At 42.8% G+C, this 18,327-nt stretch overlaps 1 protein-coding gene across 4 annotated transcripts in view; it reads left to right on the forward strand.

Moving 5' to 3' along the window:
- The window catches only part of PPHLN1 (periphilin 1), a 152,181-nt gene that overhangs the window by 18,720 nt on the left and 115,134 nt on the right, over positions 1-18,327 (forward strand). For 2 of the 4 annotated variants that reach the window (XM_019514594.1, XM_019514595.1), the window contains exons 4-5: positions 4,086-4,256; positions 5,247-5,308. In XM_019514594.1, the coding sequence (XP_019370139.1) occupies positions 4,086-4,256; positions 5,247-5,308 (233 nt within the window). The remainder of the gene's footprint in view (positions 1-4,085; positions 4,257-5,246; positions 5,309-18,327) is intronic. The other 2 variants (XM_019514596.1, XM_019514597.1) reach the window with 1 other exon arrangement.

An 18,327-nucleotide genomic window follows, 5' to 3' on the forward strand; every position in this document is an offset into this window, starting at 1 on the left:
CCCCCCCCCCCCCCCCCCCCCCCCCCCCCAAGAATGACAGGGGAGGGAGCACATACCCACCACCCATGTGCCACCACCATCTGGAAAGGAGGGGGGAGCTTACCCCGCTGACTCCTCTGCCCCCTCGGCCAGCAACCTGTGCCATTGCTGCCTCCAGAGAGCAGGCTCCCGCACCCCCTTGCTCTGTCTGCTCCATCGCTGCTGCCTCAGGCCAGGGCGGGTGGGGGCGCCCTCCAATATCAGCTCCATGGCTGTCATAATGGTGGCGCACCATCACCGCTGCCTCCGGTCCCAAGCACTCTTGGAGCACTCTGATTCCTTGTTTCAGATAACCAATCAGAGTGCGAATAAAGCATTACAGACAGACAGACTGACCGACTAAGGCTTTTATAATATTTGAATGATTTGTATTAGTGAAGGTATCCTCGCTAATACGGATCTGTGTGTTTGTATTCAATTAAAGCTGTGTGTGTTTATATTCCATTTTTTTCTATATGGATGCTCAATACCATTCTCTTATATTTAAACCACCAGTTCAGTAAATGTGTCTTCATGGGCCTATCCAACTCCCACATAGTTAATGGAGCACTGTGTGAATGTCTGCACAGTTGGGACCCTATATGGATTCTGGGCTTAGCCGTTGAAAGTATTTTCCTGTAGATCCTCTGGCAAATAATTTTGTAGTATCTTTTATATGCAGTCAAACATTGGCTGCTTCAATAATATTCAGAAACAAGATGGGGCACTCAAGGACTTAAATAGTGCAGTTAGGAAACCACCTTGTTTGGGGGGACAAAGATAATCAGCAAAACTTGCATGATCAAAAAGTGAAGTTGGCAGCTGCTGCTTATTAGATTTGTACAATGGAATTAATGATAAAGGAAACAGTATAGTTAAAAGCATTTGTCCTGCTTCTGATTTCATTTTGTTCTTGTAAAATTGGGATTTCAATAAACAGTTTTAGATCTTTTAAAGTAAAAGCAAATACTTATTGTCGTTCTGTGAAATTAATGTTAAAAAAAGTAAAAAGTAATTAAGAAGTCAAGGGGTATGTGGGTCTCTTTCTTTTGATCAGTGTATGGGTCTTCTGCTGGTTTTGTGATATTTTTAACTTTCTTTAAAGCTAAGAGCAGAATTCCTCCATTTTCAGCAAACTAGAAACTAGATATTTTTGACCAGTAATAAGAAAGCAGTAAAGGCTGCGCTATCTGGCATCTTACAAGTTGGCATGCTCTACTAACCGGCATGCTGGCTTGGTTTTCTCTGAGCCCCGACAGCCAGGGGCAAAGCAGCCTGTGCTGCCAAGCCCCCACAGCCGGGGGACATAACAGGCTGCAGGGCTGTGCGGGGTCTGCCTCCCTGTCCTGCAGGGCCCACAGGGCGATGTGGCAGGAGGGACTGTGATGCCACAGGAGGGGCGGAGGGACGCCCCAGATGCAGCAGGAGAAGTGGTGCTCACTTAACCGGCATATTTTGTTATCCAGCATCCCCCATTCCTGGGGGCAATTGGGGATTTCTATTTAAAACCTCTTGTCTTACCTTAATAACGACATATTCTGTATCACACTGTGGCACACTTAAAAAGATCTCACAGCACCCTAAGGTGCCATGGCACCCTTGTTGAGCATCACTGTCTTAGTTTGTTGCATTTTAACTCTCTGAATGGACACGAAGCTTACGTTTGGTCCTGAACCTGGTTGTAACTCGTGCACACACACATATCTCAAAACGAACTGTTAATGCTCAGAGTTTAGATGTTCTCAATGATAACATGGCAGAGAATAGGATTTTGAATGATTTTGTTAGATTGCATGCATTCTACACAGCCTAATGTTATAAATTTACACTTGGACCACTTCTCATGTTTTCTCTATATCATCAGCATAACTTTGTGGTAAGATCTCTTGGGTGGATCGAAACGGGACTAGTTCTAACTTAGCTTCAAATCATATCTTCTTTCGTGGCCACCACTTATACATCAGGAAGGGTATTCTGTGAGCTAATCTTCAAGAGTTTATCAAGTCCTACATGACTTTGTGTGTATTTATCACTGCTACATTGCATCCGAGTCCGTGGACTGCATTTTATACTCTTTTTCATTAGCTGTCTGTAAGCTGGCATTTGATTTGGGTTTTAGTGTAACCTCACTGAAAGAGTCTCTGCAGTAAGAGCAAACAGTTTTGTGTATGTTAATACCAACAATCTGTGATTTGAATGTATTGAGTTCCAAAAAATGTTCACAACATTAGATAATGACTACTGCAATTTGGGCTGCATATTAGTTTTTCTCCCCTGAATGTTGTGCATGCCTGTGTATCTCTTGGGGGCCAGGGCATAGTGCAAAATTAGTTCTTAGTGTAAACTGCTGAAGGAAGGGAATTTTAAAATTAAGGGCTAGTACTCAAGCTTTCTCCCATCTTTTATCTGAGAGTCAGATCATGTAATGCATTCAATTTCTAGAAGCACATGTATGCATCTTCAGTTATGTGCTACATATGTCTGTTAACAAAAGGGGCTTTTAGTGCTGGCAGTACCACAACCAGCAGACTCACTTGGCATATGCATCTTGGAGACAGTTGCTTAGTTTAAAGAATAATCAAAAAACAAAATGTACTTTATTTGGGACGTAGAACTGGCCACTGAGTCTAGTCTCCTGCATTTCGCAGGTGTTATTTATCCAAAGTTCTAAAAATCATCAGCTTCAGCCCCCAATACATACTGCAGCCAAAAGCACCTTATGTAGCTGAACTAAGATATCTTATAGGAAGTCATAGGTAAAAAATAGGGGAGACATGGTTCTGTCAGTGCCCTGCCACTACAGTGGCAAAAAAGTGACAGGTTATTTTGTAGCTAATCCCACATCTGTGGCTGTTGTGCTCTATAGAATTAACAGGAGCCAGTGAGCAAAGGGAGAACCCCAAATTGTCATCAGCTGATACCAGAGATGGTAATAGAGATTCAGTGAAAAATTCAGAAAAATGTCATATTCTTTGGTGGTCATCACTGTTCTTGGCTTAGATTCTTAGGAAACACTGCATAAAATTACATTTTAAAATATTTCACATTACTGTATGTGCAGTGTGGAGGTGTTATGCCATGGGCACCTCTCTCCTTCATTTAAAAAAAACAAACTTCTTTAACCAGTGGCGTGGGGAGGGCAGGGGCTGGGAGATTTGTCAAGCCAAGCTAAAACTCATTGAGAGTTGGAATTCATATCTTGATTTGATAAATGGTATATTATGTTTTATACCAAAGGGTTGTAATGGAGAAATGTGTTCTAAAAAGGGGGGCAGGGGAAAGGAATATGCTGCTTGTTAAAATGTATTTAAAGCTGTTGTTAATATTGCAGCACTTAGGAAAAGAAAAACAAGTGTTAAAGGACATTCCCTAAACTTACATTCATTCTCAGAACTACTGCATGTATCAGAATTATATTGGCTCTGTAGGCAAATTATGTCATTGTTGGAGGAAGGACTGCCTCTTTTCTGCTTTAGGGCTGAGAATACTATTGACATTCAGATAATAAATAACATTTATTGGCAGGCCCTGTGTTATTGAGGCTTTGCAGGGTATGTTTTATCACAGCCCTTCCTGAAATTGTTAATAAAAGATACAAGAAATATAAAGCTGGAACAGTTTAGGGTTTTCTTGTGTTGGGGGGGGGGTGCTTTTTTAAAATGAGACCTGATTTTTAGGCTTTTAAAGTCAACTCAAGGAACACTTCTGTAACATTTCTTTTTGATCATAAACACATAATGCTTGGGATGCTGCATCAAATTAGACATCATATAATATTATTAAACATCAGACCTACTTGACAGAGGAAAAGATTTTTTTGGTTGTTGCCTTTTATTGAACCAGCTGCATGGTTTGGGATACACTTAGACTTAGAAAGTTTTCAAATGCAAGTTTTCAAATGCATTTCTTACATAATATCTTTCCCTTCCCTTTCAGATTAATACTCAGAATTTTTTTGAAATAACATCATGTGCGTGCTTTTTAATTTTGTGATTTTTTTTTTTAAGTTAGAAATTTTTAGTAATTAAATTTAAACCTAGTGTTTTTATATTTGTTTTGTGTTTTAGGATGACTACCATAGAGTAGTTAACATTGTACCCAAGAAACCACCACTACTAGATAGACCTGGGGAGGGAAGTTACAGTAGATATGACGACTACGGTCATGTTGACTACAGAGACTATGATGAGGGTCGCAGTTTTGCCCATGAACGAAGAAGTGGCCCACCACATAGAGGTGTACGTAACTTGATATTTCTTTCACAAATATGTTACTTGTCATTTTGTTCATTTTTGAATCTGTGCATGTGACTCTAATCACTTCACCCTGAGCATTTTCATTATAGAACTAAGCCTGTCCTCTCCCAAGTTCTCTCTTAAATTTAAGTTTGACATATGCTTCTGTGTAGTCATTCTCACTTCTAAGTCTGTGATGTTCCCATGATGATGACATTGTTCTTTTTTACTGCTGTGGGCATACATGTTATCATCTACCTCATGAGTGCAAAGGAGGGCTGTATTCCAACTCTCTCAAACTCTACACAGTGGCTGCGTGGGAGAAATGATCAGGTGCCTTTCCTTTTCCTTGCCCATAAACTAGTGTGGAATCAAATAAGAAAGCAAGATGAGGTATTTGGAGAGTTTTTCTACGTGTCCCAAATGCCTGAATATATAAGCTATTGGACTCGAACACAGTTTAAATATATTTTGACGCCAATAACACATAAGCAAGTACCATGACAGAGGTTACACTTCTCTTTTTAGGTTTTTTGGTTGGCAGTTACTTGTTAGGTAAAAATGAGTGTTCACATCTGAAGTTCAAATCTCTCTGGTCTTCGAGCTGTTACAAAAAATTACACATCATTTATAACACTTCAAACTGATAGCCTTCCTTGTACTTCAAGTGGTGTTATGGCTCAATAAAAATTACAGTTGACACTCAATCCTGATTGGGTTTAGTTAGTAATGTTTGATACTCTCTAAAGCATTGCAATGTAGGTTTTTTGGGAGGAGCAGAGGAAGAAAAAGAATAAGTGGATGCTCTCAAAAGTTGGTTGGGTTGCACTAAAAGTGGAAGAAAAACATCTGAAAAACTAGGAAATTGTTTTTTTTTCTAAAACCCTCAAATGTTTTTACTGTGTGTTTCCAAATTCTATTTAAAGCAAATTGTGATTTAAATCTATTTTGTTCAGATGACTTTTACTTAACCACCCCTCTTCCTTTTTGTAGGAGGATTCAGGATATAGATGGCCAAGGGAAGACCACCCCGCAAGTCGACAACCTGAATACAGGTATTCATATAACTTTATTAATGTAAATCAATGCAGCTGAACCTTCTAGAGCAGTGGAAACTAGGTGTTTGCAAACTGGCTGCACTGCAGACCATGAGTCCCCTCTGGTAGGGGAGGGAGAGGAGGAGGAAAGGGGAGGAGGAGGTGGCTGTCAGTTTTAGAGGGAGGGGATGGAAAGGTGGTGGGCAGGGGGAAAGGCTTAACTGCCAGAGGGGAGGGAGAGAACTTACATCTGGGTAAGCAGGGTCTCCTGTAGGGGAGAAGAGAAAATGAGAGTAGGGAGGGCTGCAGAGGATATATTTTGCATGGCACAGGGCTGGGAACAGGACACATTAGGCTGAGCTGCTTGCCACTGATTTCTGACCCCCTCCCCCCAATCGGGCTGTGGTCTGGATCCAGATCCAACCTGTGAGTTGTAGGTTGAACAGTACAGATTTAAACTATTTTACAGCTAGCACTCAATGCCACCTGTTTTAAAAGTATATATTCAGTTGTGTTTCAGTGAATTGGGACATCTCCTAGGAAACTGCTGGGAAACTTCAGTCTAAAGATAGTTAAGGGTGATGACTGCATGTTAATTGGGGCAGAATCAAATTCTCCTTCATGAAACTGCCTCAACAGATCCTCAATTTACAAGCTACTTATTGCTTGTGCCACCAGTCTACATCAAGCAATAAACCAGTGGTCACCAACCAGTGGATCTCGATGCACCTGTAGATCTTAGAGCCCGTTGCGGTAAATTTTGGAGCCTCTTGGAGTTGATATGAGACTGGGGTTGGGGCTTGAGTGCCCACGTGCATGCACGTGCATGCCCCAGCCCAGCAGATCAGTCCTTGGGGGATGGAAGGGGCGGAGGCTGGATCAAGGCCCCCGTGGTGAGAGACAGTGCTGCAGAGGCAGGAGCAGGAGTAAATTGATTGGGGCCCCACCCAGGTGGTACTTACCTGCTGGGAAGGTGTGCCCCCAAATAATTTTTTCTCTCTCTGCCTTGATCTCCCCCCTTACCCTTCCCACAGACTTACCTGCTTGGGTGGTTGGGGGGTGGGGGACGGTGGCGCACAGTAGGTCTTGGATTGCTTTTAAATGCCAGAAGTGATCTCCTACTTTAAAAGGTTGGAGACCACTGGAATAAACCTTTAGGGTCTGGTTATGTGCTGGCTTTTTGTTGGAATATTTATATCAGTGGCAATTCTTAAGGAGTCTGCCTTAGGCTAGGGACAGAAGCTATACATAAATCAGGATAAGTGATCAGTAGCCAGTTCAAATCTGTAACACAACAGAAGTGCAGTGCACATATACCACTTTCAAAATGGCTGAAGCTGGTTTAAGATAAACCTGAATGGAAATAATATCAGACGTAATTGATTTAGGTTAAATTGTTTTATTGAACTTCTGTCCCAGATTCCCTCTAGATTCAAGTCAAGTCATAGTCCCCTAGTATCCCAGGATACTTTGTACCTCCCCAGTTAATACTCCCCACCCTCTGGCAAGGAAGGTAAACTAGCCTTGGCCCAAGCTGTCTGCCCCAGTCAAGCAGGGAGCTGTGCTGGAGTACTCCCAGGCCTCTGGCCTGGACCACTGTAGGCATGCAGCTGCATTTCCAGAATCAACAGTGAATGTCTGTTTATTTGCTTATCGGTTCAATCTATGCAGTTTACAATAACCTGCCCAGATTGAACTGATTCAGCCTCAGGCTTTTTTTGACTGTCTGTACTTAGCCGTAATGTTTAAATTCTCCATATTTCCTAGAGAACTTAAATATTTGCAAAAGCATTTTTTGAACAAGCTTATCCTCTTTGTTGTTCCTTCCCTACTCTTCGTTTTATAATGCATTTTTAAAAGTAATTATTGTAATTGTATGTTTTTATTATGACTGTGTCTAAATGCCATAACAACTTGTGGGAGGGCTCCCATTTCTTTTGAACCTAGAAGATTTCTGTATGCGTACATTTGAGTCCAGAGCATAAGAATACACAATTTTTTATTGTACAAACACCCCAGTCTCATATAATTGATTTCTTTGTTTTAATATTGTCTTCAAAAAGAATATTAATGTTTAGTCACTTCAAATCATTTTTTGGTCTATTACTTTGTAGCAATAAGACAGATACTGATTTCTAGCATTGGAAGTGTGTATATATGCCATGTGTTGCTATCAACCTTATTCATGTAAGTACAGTAAACTGACCAGTGGTGCTCACCTTTTTTGTCCCATGGACCAGATGAGTGGCACAGGGCTGCTCTGCTGGCTGGATTGAACCCTGTGCTGCCTTCATGTGCCAGAATCAGGCCCCATGCTGCCTCTTCCCAATCCCACATGCAGGGATCAGGCCCCATGATACCTCTGCTTGACAAAATTGGGGGAACAGGGCCCCATGCCACCCCTGCATGCTGGGATTGGGGGATGGAGGCTCTGTGCTGCCACCGCATGCTTGGATCAGGTCCTGTGCACTGGGATTGGGGCCCTGCCACCCTTCTGTGCCAGGATTGGGCCCTGTGCTGCCTTCATGTACCCGGATCAGGTTCCATGGGTTAGGATTAGGGCCCTGCATGCATGACAACTATTTTCAACTCTCAGGGCTCCTCATGGGTCCCTTGCTGCCAAATTGTCAGACCCATGGGAACCCCCATGGCCTGAATGATATAACGCTGGGGTCTGAATCTGGGAGTTAAGCACTTCGAACTAGATAATGTGGGCAGAGGAACCATGCCATCAGACTATATATAGAAGGTAACTGGCACTGGTAGAAATACTTGCTAGTTGCACTGGAAGAAATAACACAAATGAGAAGTTTCTAGACTATCAGTTTAGTTTAACCCTTTTAATGCACATTTTGATAATAGTAGGAGGATGATAGTGCAGGAGTTAGGGCCTAGCCTAAGGTTCAGTGGTGATCAAGGATTTAATTCTATATCCTGTCTCAGACCTTAGTGTGACCATGGATGAGTTATTAACAGTGTGTGTGGCATCTACTTCTGTGACGTTATTTTACTGTAGGGAGCTCTGTCTGGGCCAGTTTACTGAGCTATGCATTGCCATAGCTGGACTGTTATAGGTACCTGAGGTAGCTTAACAGCATAGTCAAACCTTGAGTCTTTGTACTTCAGGTCTCCATCTGTAAAATGGAGGTAATAGTACTCTCTACATTTGCGGTTGAGCTAACTGTGAGCTAAAATCTGTCTGACAATTGCCAAGTGGCAACCAGCACCTAGGTCTTGTTTGGAATACATCAGTGATGCACCATCCTCCATTTGGAGTTAAGCTCTCAGCCTTTTAGTGGTGACGCAATACAGTTTGTGGCTCGCATGATTTAACATCATTCTAGATGTGCAGAAATTTACAGTAATATTTTTCACTGACCTGAATGTAACCAACTGCTTTCTCTGCACATGCTTTGGAGAACAAAGTAAAGAAAAACAGGTTCAAAGACACAACTTTGTTTCACTCCATCAGAGAAGGGGGAAGGCTCAGAGAGATCAGTGCCATTCCTTACTCTGCCACGCATTCCTTTATGAAGATTTTGCAGAACAATGAGGAAGGCACCATTGGCTGAATATATTGGCCCTATCAGAGATTTTCTTGATATCAGTGAAAGCTTTATAGAGAATGAGGTTCTGTTTACAATGTTTTGCTTGAATCTGTTTTTCAACAAAAATAATGTTTCCTATCCCCTGACTTGGTTTAAATTGCACTGAGACCCTGGGAATTTGTCATCTAACAAGTGCAAGAGCAATCAGTTAAAACAGATGAGTTGCTGGAATCACGGTGCTTGTTGAGGGCTGAATCTGGGCATGATAATGGGGTGAGCAGCAGTGGCGGGGGTTAATGCAGCTCTGCCCTCTGTTGCCAACAACTGTCCCTAGCAGAGCTCCATACCGTGGACTTTGGCAGGAGGCTGCACCCCGAATTTCTCATTCCTCTGGAACAGGCTTGTCCCCTGATACCACGATTATATGGTCATCATTTTCCAGAATGGGCTGGAGGTCACTAATGATGTCTCCAAGGTGTTCAAGCTGGGGGCTGTAGATAACAACCACAGAGATTCTGTTTTTCTTGTCATGAGGTCAGTATTGTAGAAGGTCATGATAGTCTTGTGGGATAAGCTGTCTTACATGCAGCTTTCCAGCCTCAGGTGACATCTGTCCAGCAACAGACTAACTCTCACCAAGTCAACATACCAGGCTATATTCCTGAAACACATGCCAGCTGTGTCCCATCATCAACACAGACCACATCATCACTGGACCAAGTAATACAGGTTTAAACATCTGGGGTTCATTCACTTGCTCCTCCAATAATGTTATATATGCCATCACCTGTTTACAGTTCCCCTCTGCTGTCAACATTGGACAGACAGGGTGATCCCTGCATGAAAAAATGAAAGGACACTGGTTTGACATAAGTTCCAGAAAGACACAGAAGCCTCTGGCAGAACACTTGAATCTTCGTGGACATTCCATTACTGACTTCAGAGTAGATGTTCATAAACAACAAAACAATAAAAACAGGCTTGAATGTGAAATTGCAGAACAAAACATCGTCTACAGATTGGACTGTGTTAAGTATGATCTCAACAGAGATTCTGTTTCTTATCCCATTACCTGATCCCCAAACTGCTACCTGGATTAACTTTTATTGCCCTTATGTCCCTCAGTGGGTTATCTGATCTGTTTATCCCTTTTAATCTGTTGAACCTAGCTTTACTTTTCTCAGCAGTGACCCCTCCCTCATCCTTTCCTCCTCCTTTCCTTATCCTTTGTATTTAAATGACTGTACTTATTTTCATTTGGTTACCCCTGTTCTCTTCAAGTCCATTCATAGCATCTGATAAAGTAGACTGACATCTCTAAAAGTTTATGCCTTTTTGAACAAGTTAATCTCTAAGGTGCATCTGTGCCCTTCCTTTCATCTGACTTCAGACTAACATGGTTAACTGCCTCTTTTAGAGCAGCAGTGGCAGTATGATACTAGTTTAGTGCTTTGGCAACAACTGTTGTTTTCTAAGGTTTTGCTTCAAGTCTTCCTAACAATGTGATTCCATGAGGCTACATAGAGAGCAGGATTTCTTGGATTTTTCTGCTGTGAAAAGGGTTCTCTGGTCTGGTCTATTGAAAAACAGCCTTCTTAAGTTATCTTTTCTAGATGTTCTCATCCCTAGTCTTCACAGGTTTGCTCAGTCACCCAAAGGTTCACCAGAGGATATTTCCATCCTTCCCTTCAGACATGCAAGGACTGCTGTTGAGCACCTGCATTCAAGCTTCAAATTCTGTGCCCTCTATGTCTTCTAATGTCACTGTGCCCTGTTAGTTGGCCACTCTAGTGTCACTACATAGTCCAGGAGAAGCCATGACTGTGTCATGAATGGCAGTGTAGGCCTGCTGGAGTATGGATTAATAAAACTGTTGATCAGTGCATATACAAATCACAAAGAGGCTGTGCTAACAGCATGAACCAAAGTGAGCCCCAATGAATTCAAAAGTAGGCATACCGTATATAGTTTGCACAAAAGTGCTGGAAAACTAGCTTGTTAGTTTTAGAGGTGCCTCTGAAGCCAACAAAGAGTGAATTGTGATAAGACCAGTGCAGAACACGAAAACTAAAATCAGAGTGACTTGGCAAACAGATGTCCCCATATAGTTTGAAGGCTACACTAATTGATGAGTGGTAGGGTGTACATGATGTCACTTGAAGATGTTTTACTAATTGGTGAAAACTAGGATATTTAAACATGAAGTTGGATTTTTAAACATGAAGTTGGGTTTTTTTGATTGGTGTATAAAAAATGGACGTAGGAACTCTTAGTACTTTGTACTGGGCGTAGGGGTTATTTTCGTGCTTGTTGTACCATTGCTGCAGATGGCCTGGCTAGCACCATGGACTGGCTACTCTTGTATGTTAGTATCTAGGCTTGTTTGTAGACAGTAAGTCTGGCCAAGTTCTTTGTTACTAAGAACAAAACAATGTAGTGATGAGGTTAGGGGCACAGTATCACATCCTGACAGCGTTCATGCAGACCATTCAGACTCAGGGAGCCTGATATGACCAGTAACACTTAACCCCCAAATAATAGTAATGGAATTGGATAAAATCACTCATAGACAACACTGGCGACTCCTTAGAGACCTACAGACAATATGGGAATGTGGTGAAGTGGCATTGTTTACATAGCATGACCACCCCTTTATCATCTCAATGTTCTTTTAAGGAAAAAAGAAACATAGAAATTATCTATGGGAAAGGGATACAGTCTCTGTCTGTCACTAGATGTTTTCTGAGCACTATGTGGGAAGGCCATTTCTCATGTAATTTGTTAGTCTCTCCCTACCCTATATCAGAGACTTGCCACCTGCTGTGTTAGTGTCTTAGTTGCCATTTGACCCATATAAGTTCTTTCAATAGTTTTGCTGTTAGCCACTTGCACATTTAACAAATGAAGAGAATGTTGGTTCCCACCAGTTGCTCAGCACCAATGGCAGCTGCCTCATCAGAGAATAGATGTTTTCAGTGTAAGCGACCCTGCCAGGAATTTAAACTTCCACCAGCATACTTTCTTGGGTTGCTGAGGCACAGATATTATGGTACATACTAATATAATTTTATTGAAAATTGTGTCAATGCTTGACCTGTTCCTCTAAAATTTCCTAGTACAGCTACTTCCACTGCAACTTTTGAAATTTTTCATTAAAGGTAGTAAAGGCAGTTCTTGTTTGCACACCAGAATGAATGCACGCTGGAAAACTATTTAAAGGCAAGAATATTCAATTACTGGTGGGGGCACATTTCTCACAAGAAAACCACTGTCTTTCCCTAGTCTCTCAGTTAAAATGCTCAAAGAGAATTTGCAAACCGTTTTTCACAGATGAGTCTATGAACTTCACTTCATCAACCTCCTGGATACAAAAAATCACAGACTAAATATAGACATTGGATTTATGACACATTATAACCTGCCTGACGTCTGACTCCCCAGGTACCTCTCCACTATTTGCCTGCTACATTCACCTCCCCTCTCCCCCCCAGCCTGTCTCTCACCCGCTGACTTCAGTTTACATCTTCACTGACTGCCTTTCTTGCATGCGTACCAGCCTCTGGCTTCTTTACTATTCATTCCATCCAGGAAGAGCGCACACCAACTGCAGATACTTTCTTGGCCTGATGAAGGGTTTTTGAACCTGAAAGCTTGCTAAGCATTTTTTCCAACTATTTGAGTTGGTTTAATAAGATACCAGATTTACCCAAAGAACCTTGTCTGCCTATGTCCTTAGACCAACACAGCTACAACCTACACCCCTGTAAAAATACTTTTGTACTTTACATTTGCTTCCCTTTTAAAAAAAAACACCTAATTGTTTAAAGCTTGGGTGGGGTAGAGGAGTGTGTGTTTTATACAGAGCAAGAGTGGCACCCAGTGGCCAGAAAGATTTTCTTTAGAAAATGTTTTCTTTCTGGTTTAATCTCTTTAGGAGATATAAGATAAAAATTGGCTCAGGTTTGGCTATTTGGACTTTATATTAGTAATCTGGTTTGTTTATTTTGATGTATATTTGCATTTTTCTGTTGGTAAACTTTTATAAAAATGTTCAGTTTCATGGGAAAGTGTTTATATACTAAATAGACATTTGCTGATCTTATCAGAAGTTTGACTACATTTTCATACAGGCTAACCATAAGATGTTTATAATATTTATATGGGGGAGCACAGTGATTTTAAGGAACTTGGATATGAAGGATTGTGCTCACCCTGCTAAACATCTTTTTCAAACCGCTGAAGTGTGAAAACTTTTCATCGCATACACTAATAAACTTTTAATAGTGGCATTCACTAGAGCACTGGTTCTCAGCCTTTGTAATCTCAAGGCACCCCTTGTTAGACCTGAGCCCCCCCTTGGAAAGTGCCAGCTCGTAGTTTTTACTTGCTGTTTTTTCATTTACTTTGGAGAAATAATAGTGCAATTCTTTTATTGCAAAGAACTCAGACCGCAACAGGTCAGCATGTTTTTGACAATATGAGTTCCTATTTGACACCTCTGGGTTTATCTTGTGAATCATGTTTGTACCCCTAACAGTGCTAACATTCTGTAGCAATTTGCAGCACCTTTAAAAGGATGTCAAGGTACACTAGGATGCTGCAGCACCCTGGATGATAATCACTGCATTAGAGTAAATTGCAATGAAGTATTCAAAATGCATGTTTCTTTTATTTACTTTGGTGAAATTACTAATTATTTTCTATTCTAAAAACATCTCTGCATCATAAAGGAAGATTGAATCAGAAAATGTTAACTACACATATATGCCTCCGGTGATGAAAATAGGAAGGTGATTACAGAAGTGAAAACAGTAGTTACATTGGTGTGATTTCATTATATGTAACATGGACAAAAAACAGCTGAAAGTTTTTTAGCATATATATGTGCTTATATATCTAAATATTAAGAATTTTTGTATAGTTAACCAGACTTTGTGTTTAGTTGTCAAAAACATTTTTTCCTAAATGAAAAGCCATTCTTTTAAAGCACGCACAACTCTTTTCAGCTTACCTTAAAAACTGAGCAGGCAGTTAAAAACGTAGCAGCAATGACTGTTTTCATATACAATGTTTAACAATTTAAAAAAAGATTCAGATAGAAGTCCAGCAGCAGTGTGGGGGCTACCCATTTTTTTTTGTACCAAGTGCAGCATGTATGATTACTTGCTGCAGGTGCAGGTTTCATATGTGTGTACCCACTGCAAGAAACTCCTGACTGAGAGGACAAGAACATTCCCCCTGGGATAGTGGCAGAACTGGAGCAACTAAGGGAGCCAGAGAGGTTCATAAATGAGGCATTTGGGGATGTTGTAGAGAAGTCCCATCTCCATTGTATCAGCCCCCATGCTGCTAAGGAGGATGAGAGCCTTGGAAAGCATCTGATTGAGAAAGAGGGAAACAATCTCCTAGATGGGACTCGCCTGTCAGTTGATGTTATAGTCCTCTTACATCAAGGATGGGGAGGGGATCCCACAGGATAGAAGGAGGCAGGTGGTGGTATTGGGTGATTTGATTATTAGGCAAGTAGATAGCTGGGTTTGTAGTGTGTGGGAAGACTTCATAAAGACTTCCCTGCTGGGTGCAAAGGTAGCAGATCTTATGAGCTGTGTAGATTAGCTCCTAGAGAATGCTGGGGAGGAGCCAGAGGTGATTCATGTTATCTGCAGGCAGGTGACATTGAAAAGGTGGTAGAGTATCTTTATCTTAATCTAAAAATTTGGGGGAAAGCCTTCAGGTGTGGAACAGCACACATTTTGGATTAACATACCATATAGGGGTGAAACCATAAACAATGAGGCTAGGAAGCGGGGAGGGAGTTCTTGGGTAAAATGCAGAGAAGACCAGCCCTGACAGATTTACTGATTAAAAGGTCACACACAGGTAGCCAATCAAACATCAAGAAAAAACCAAGCAGATATTAGACTAATGCTAAACATCTAAGATCCAAGATGGGGGAACTTAAATAGGTCATGCTGGTTGGCAAGTGACCAATACTGCTTTGAATCAAGGTCGATTTTTTTCAATAGACAAGAGGTACGATAGAATCTCTGCATATAGGAATTTTTTGTTTCAATTGAAAAAAAGTACATGTGGGGATATACTATAAAACCCCAGAATAGGATGACAGCAGCTAGCTAGAAATGCTGAGGGAGTTGAGAGAGGCTGCAACAGCAGAAAACACAGTTATAATGGGGGACTTCATTTAGACTGGGTCAATCTAACATCAGGCCAGGATGCAGAGACCAAATTTCTTGAAGTGATAAAAGACTGCTTTCTGGAACAGTTAGTCCTGAAACCTAGTCCTGAGTAGTGCACACGATTTAGTGTAAAAAGTGTCACTGAACCACTCCGCAATAGTGAGCACAGTTCAATTGGTTTGGACATCCATGTAGGAGGGGAGACGAGAAGAACATCTACCACAGTAACCTTTAACTTTAAAAGGGGAGATTATGCCAAAATGAGGAAGCTAGATAGAAGTTAAAAGGGTCCCCTAAGGAGGTGAAGAGTGTACAAGCAGCATGGGAACTGCTTAAGAACACCACACTGGAGGCATACATTTAATAGATTTTAGGGTTGGAAGGGACCTATTAGATTACTGAGTCCGACTCCCTGCCCTGGGCATGCAAGAGTGCTGGGGTCAGATGACCCCAGCCAGGTGTTTGTTCAATTTCCTCTTAAATACCACCAAGGAAGTATTCCATATTTTGGCAACCCACACTGTAAAGGATTTTTTCCTGATGTCCAATCTAAATTTGCTTTCCTTCAGTTTGTGGCCAGTTTCTAGTTACCCTGATGGGCACCCTGGTAAACATCATATCCCCTGTTTCCTGCTGCCTTTCCCCCCCCCCCGATGCATTTGTAGGCAGCCACAAGATCACCTCTGAGCCTTTTCTTGTGGAGGCTGAAGGGATTCAGGTCCCTCAATCAGTCCTTGAAGGGTTTTTCCTGTAGTCCTTTAACTCGATGGGTGGCTCTTCTCTGAACCCTTTTCAAGTTATCTACATCCTTCTTGAAGTGTGGCATCCAAAACTGGGTACATTACTTCAGCTGCGGCCTGACCAGCACCGCATAGAGGGGAAGTATCACCTCAGACCTGTTTGTGATGCACCTACTTATGCAAGAAAGAGTGCGGTTAGCTTTACTTACTATTTCATAACATTGGTGACTCATGTTTATTTTGGAGTAGACTACAACTCCAAGATCCCTTTCCACAGTTGTGCTACTTACAGTGGTACCTCCCAGGCTATAGGTGTGTTGATTATTCTTCCTCCCTAGGTGCAACACATGGCACTTATCTGTGTTAAACTGCATCCTATTCTGTTCATAGAGCAAATGCATACCGTAATTAAAAAAAAAAATGGAAAGTGGATGAAAGGAAAGATAGCATGGTTTAACGGCAGAGTTGCAGAGGCAATAAACTGAAAAAAGGGCTTCTTTTAAAATATGGAAGAAAAATCCTAATGAGGAAAAAAAGGGCATAAACAAGTACGTTAGAAGCTGAAGACCTGCTCAGGCGTCAGTTGGACTTTTGTATGATCAAGGTGTAAAAGGCATGCTAAAGGATGACAGGGCCATTGCTAAGAACCTAAATAGATTCTTTGCATCTGTCTTCACTGTGGAAGATGTTAGGAAAATTCCCTCACCAGATCCAGTCCTTTCTAGGGGCAAGTCAGTGGAGCTGACTCAAATTGAGGTTTCAGTAATTGAGGTCATAAACAGTAGCAGATCACCAGGGACCTGACTGGTTTCACCTTATGGCCCTGAAAGAGTTCAGATTGCAAATAGCCAAACTCCTAACTGTAGTATGCAACATATCACTTAAAACAGCTTTGATGCCAGAGGACTGGAGGTTTGCCAGTATGACTATTATATTTTAAAAAAGGCTTTAGAAGGGGACTTGGGGAACTGCAGGTCAATGAGCCTAACTTCTGTAGCTGGAAAATTGGTAGAAACAATTATTAAAGATTTGTTCAATACATGATTGAACATGACTAGCTTGGAAGGAATCAATGTGGCATCAAAGAGAAATCATGCCTCACCAACCTGCATTGAGAGTGTTAGTTAGCAGGTGGATCAGGATGATCCAGTTGACAGTATATCTGGACATCCAAAAAGTCTTTGACAAGCCCCCCATGAGAGACTCTTAATTAAATTGGGTAGTCACGGGATTACAGGGAATATCCACTTGTGGATTAGGATTTGTTTTAAAGATAGAAAGCAAAGAATGAGTATAAATGATCAGTTTTCGGGATGAAAAGAAGCAAGCAGTAGGGTCTGCCAGAGATCTGTGTTGGGACCAGTGCTGTTTAACATATTCATATATGATCTGGAAAAGGGGGTGAGTAGTGAGGTGGCTAAATTTGCAGATGACCCAAATCATAGGTGAAGGGAGAAAAAAAAAATGGGGGGGGGGGGGGAGGGCTTGAGCACATGTGCACATGCACATTCCCCCTCCCCCACCCCGGCAAGTAACTATGTGTGGGAAAGGGCCCGGGAGGTGGGGGGCAGATTGAGTCCCTGCCCTGCACAGCCAGGACAGGGCACTGGACAGAGCCGGTAGCAATTCATCTGGGGGGGCACCTGATGCGGGGACGGGGTGGCAGCTTCCACCACTGCATGCATCCTAGGAGGCTTCTGGGGGCGTGTGCCCTTGGGTCTGCACAGGGAAGGGTGGGCTGCAGCTGCAGGCTGGGGCAGCTCCAGGTTCTTTCTGGCAGGGGGGAGCTGGGCTGGGTGGTGGCAGTGCTGGTAGTGGGGGCTACAAAGAATCTGGGGAGGCTGTAGCCCCCCCATAGCCTTGCTCTCAGTGCCACCACCCTGCACCGTGTGCACAGCCTGGCCCAGCTCCCCCTGCCTCCCAGCTGGGAAGAGCTCAGTTCCGCCCTAGCCCTCAGTGAGTGGCAGTCCACCGTGCCCCATGCAGATCTGGGGCACACGCCCCTCAGGCCTCTTGGAGTGCGTGTAACAGCAGGAGCTGCAACCCCTGGAAGAGCTGCTGGTGGCTCAGTCCCGCTCCTTGCCAGCTGTGCAGTGCCTGCCACAGACCCACTCCCCCCCCACCCCTTCCATAATGTCTCATGCGGATCCAGGGCGCACACCCTCCCATGCCTCCTGGGGTGCACATAGCATCAGGAACCACAGCCCCTGGACAAAGCGCTCATGGCTCAGTCCTGCACCCCACTGGCTGTGCAGCATCTGCCCCAGCCCCAGCCCACTCCCTCCCCACCCCTGCTGCAGCCTCCAGAAGCCTGTGGCTGGGCTGCCTTGTGGCCCTACCACTGCCCCACATTTGCGGGGGGGTGTAAGCCCTATTAGCCCCACAATTCCCTTGCCTAATATTCAGCCCCTGGTCCACTGTAATTCCCAGGTGCTTCTTTCCGGTACTTCAGCCTAGCCAATCACTCCATAGTCTGTATCGTGCATTCAGTTATTCTGTCCCAAGCGCAGGACTTTGCACTTGTCCTCGCTGAATCTTGTTTATTCGACTGT

This window comes from Gavialis gangeticus, unplaced genomic scaffold (assembly GCF_001723915.1).
Source record: "Gavialis gangeticus isolate Ggan-Ray unplaced genomic scaffold, GavGan_comp1, whole genome shotgun sequence".
In the NCBI taxonomy this organism is placed as follows: domain Eukaryota; kingdom Metazoa; phylum Chordata; order Crocodylia; family Gavialidae; genus Gavialis; species Gavialis gangeticus.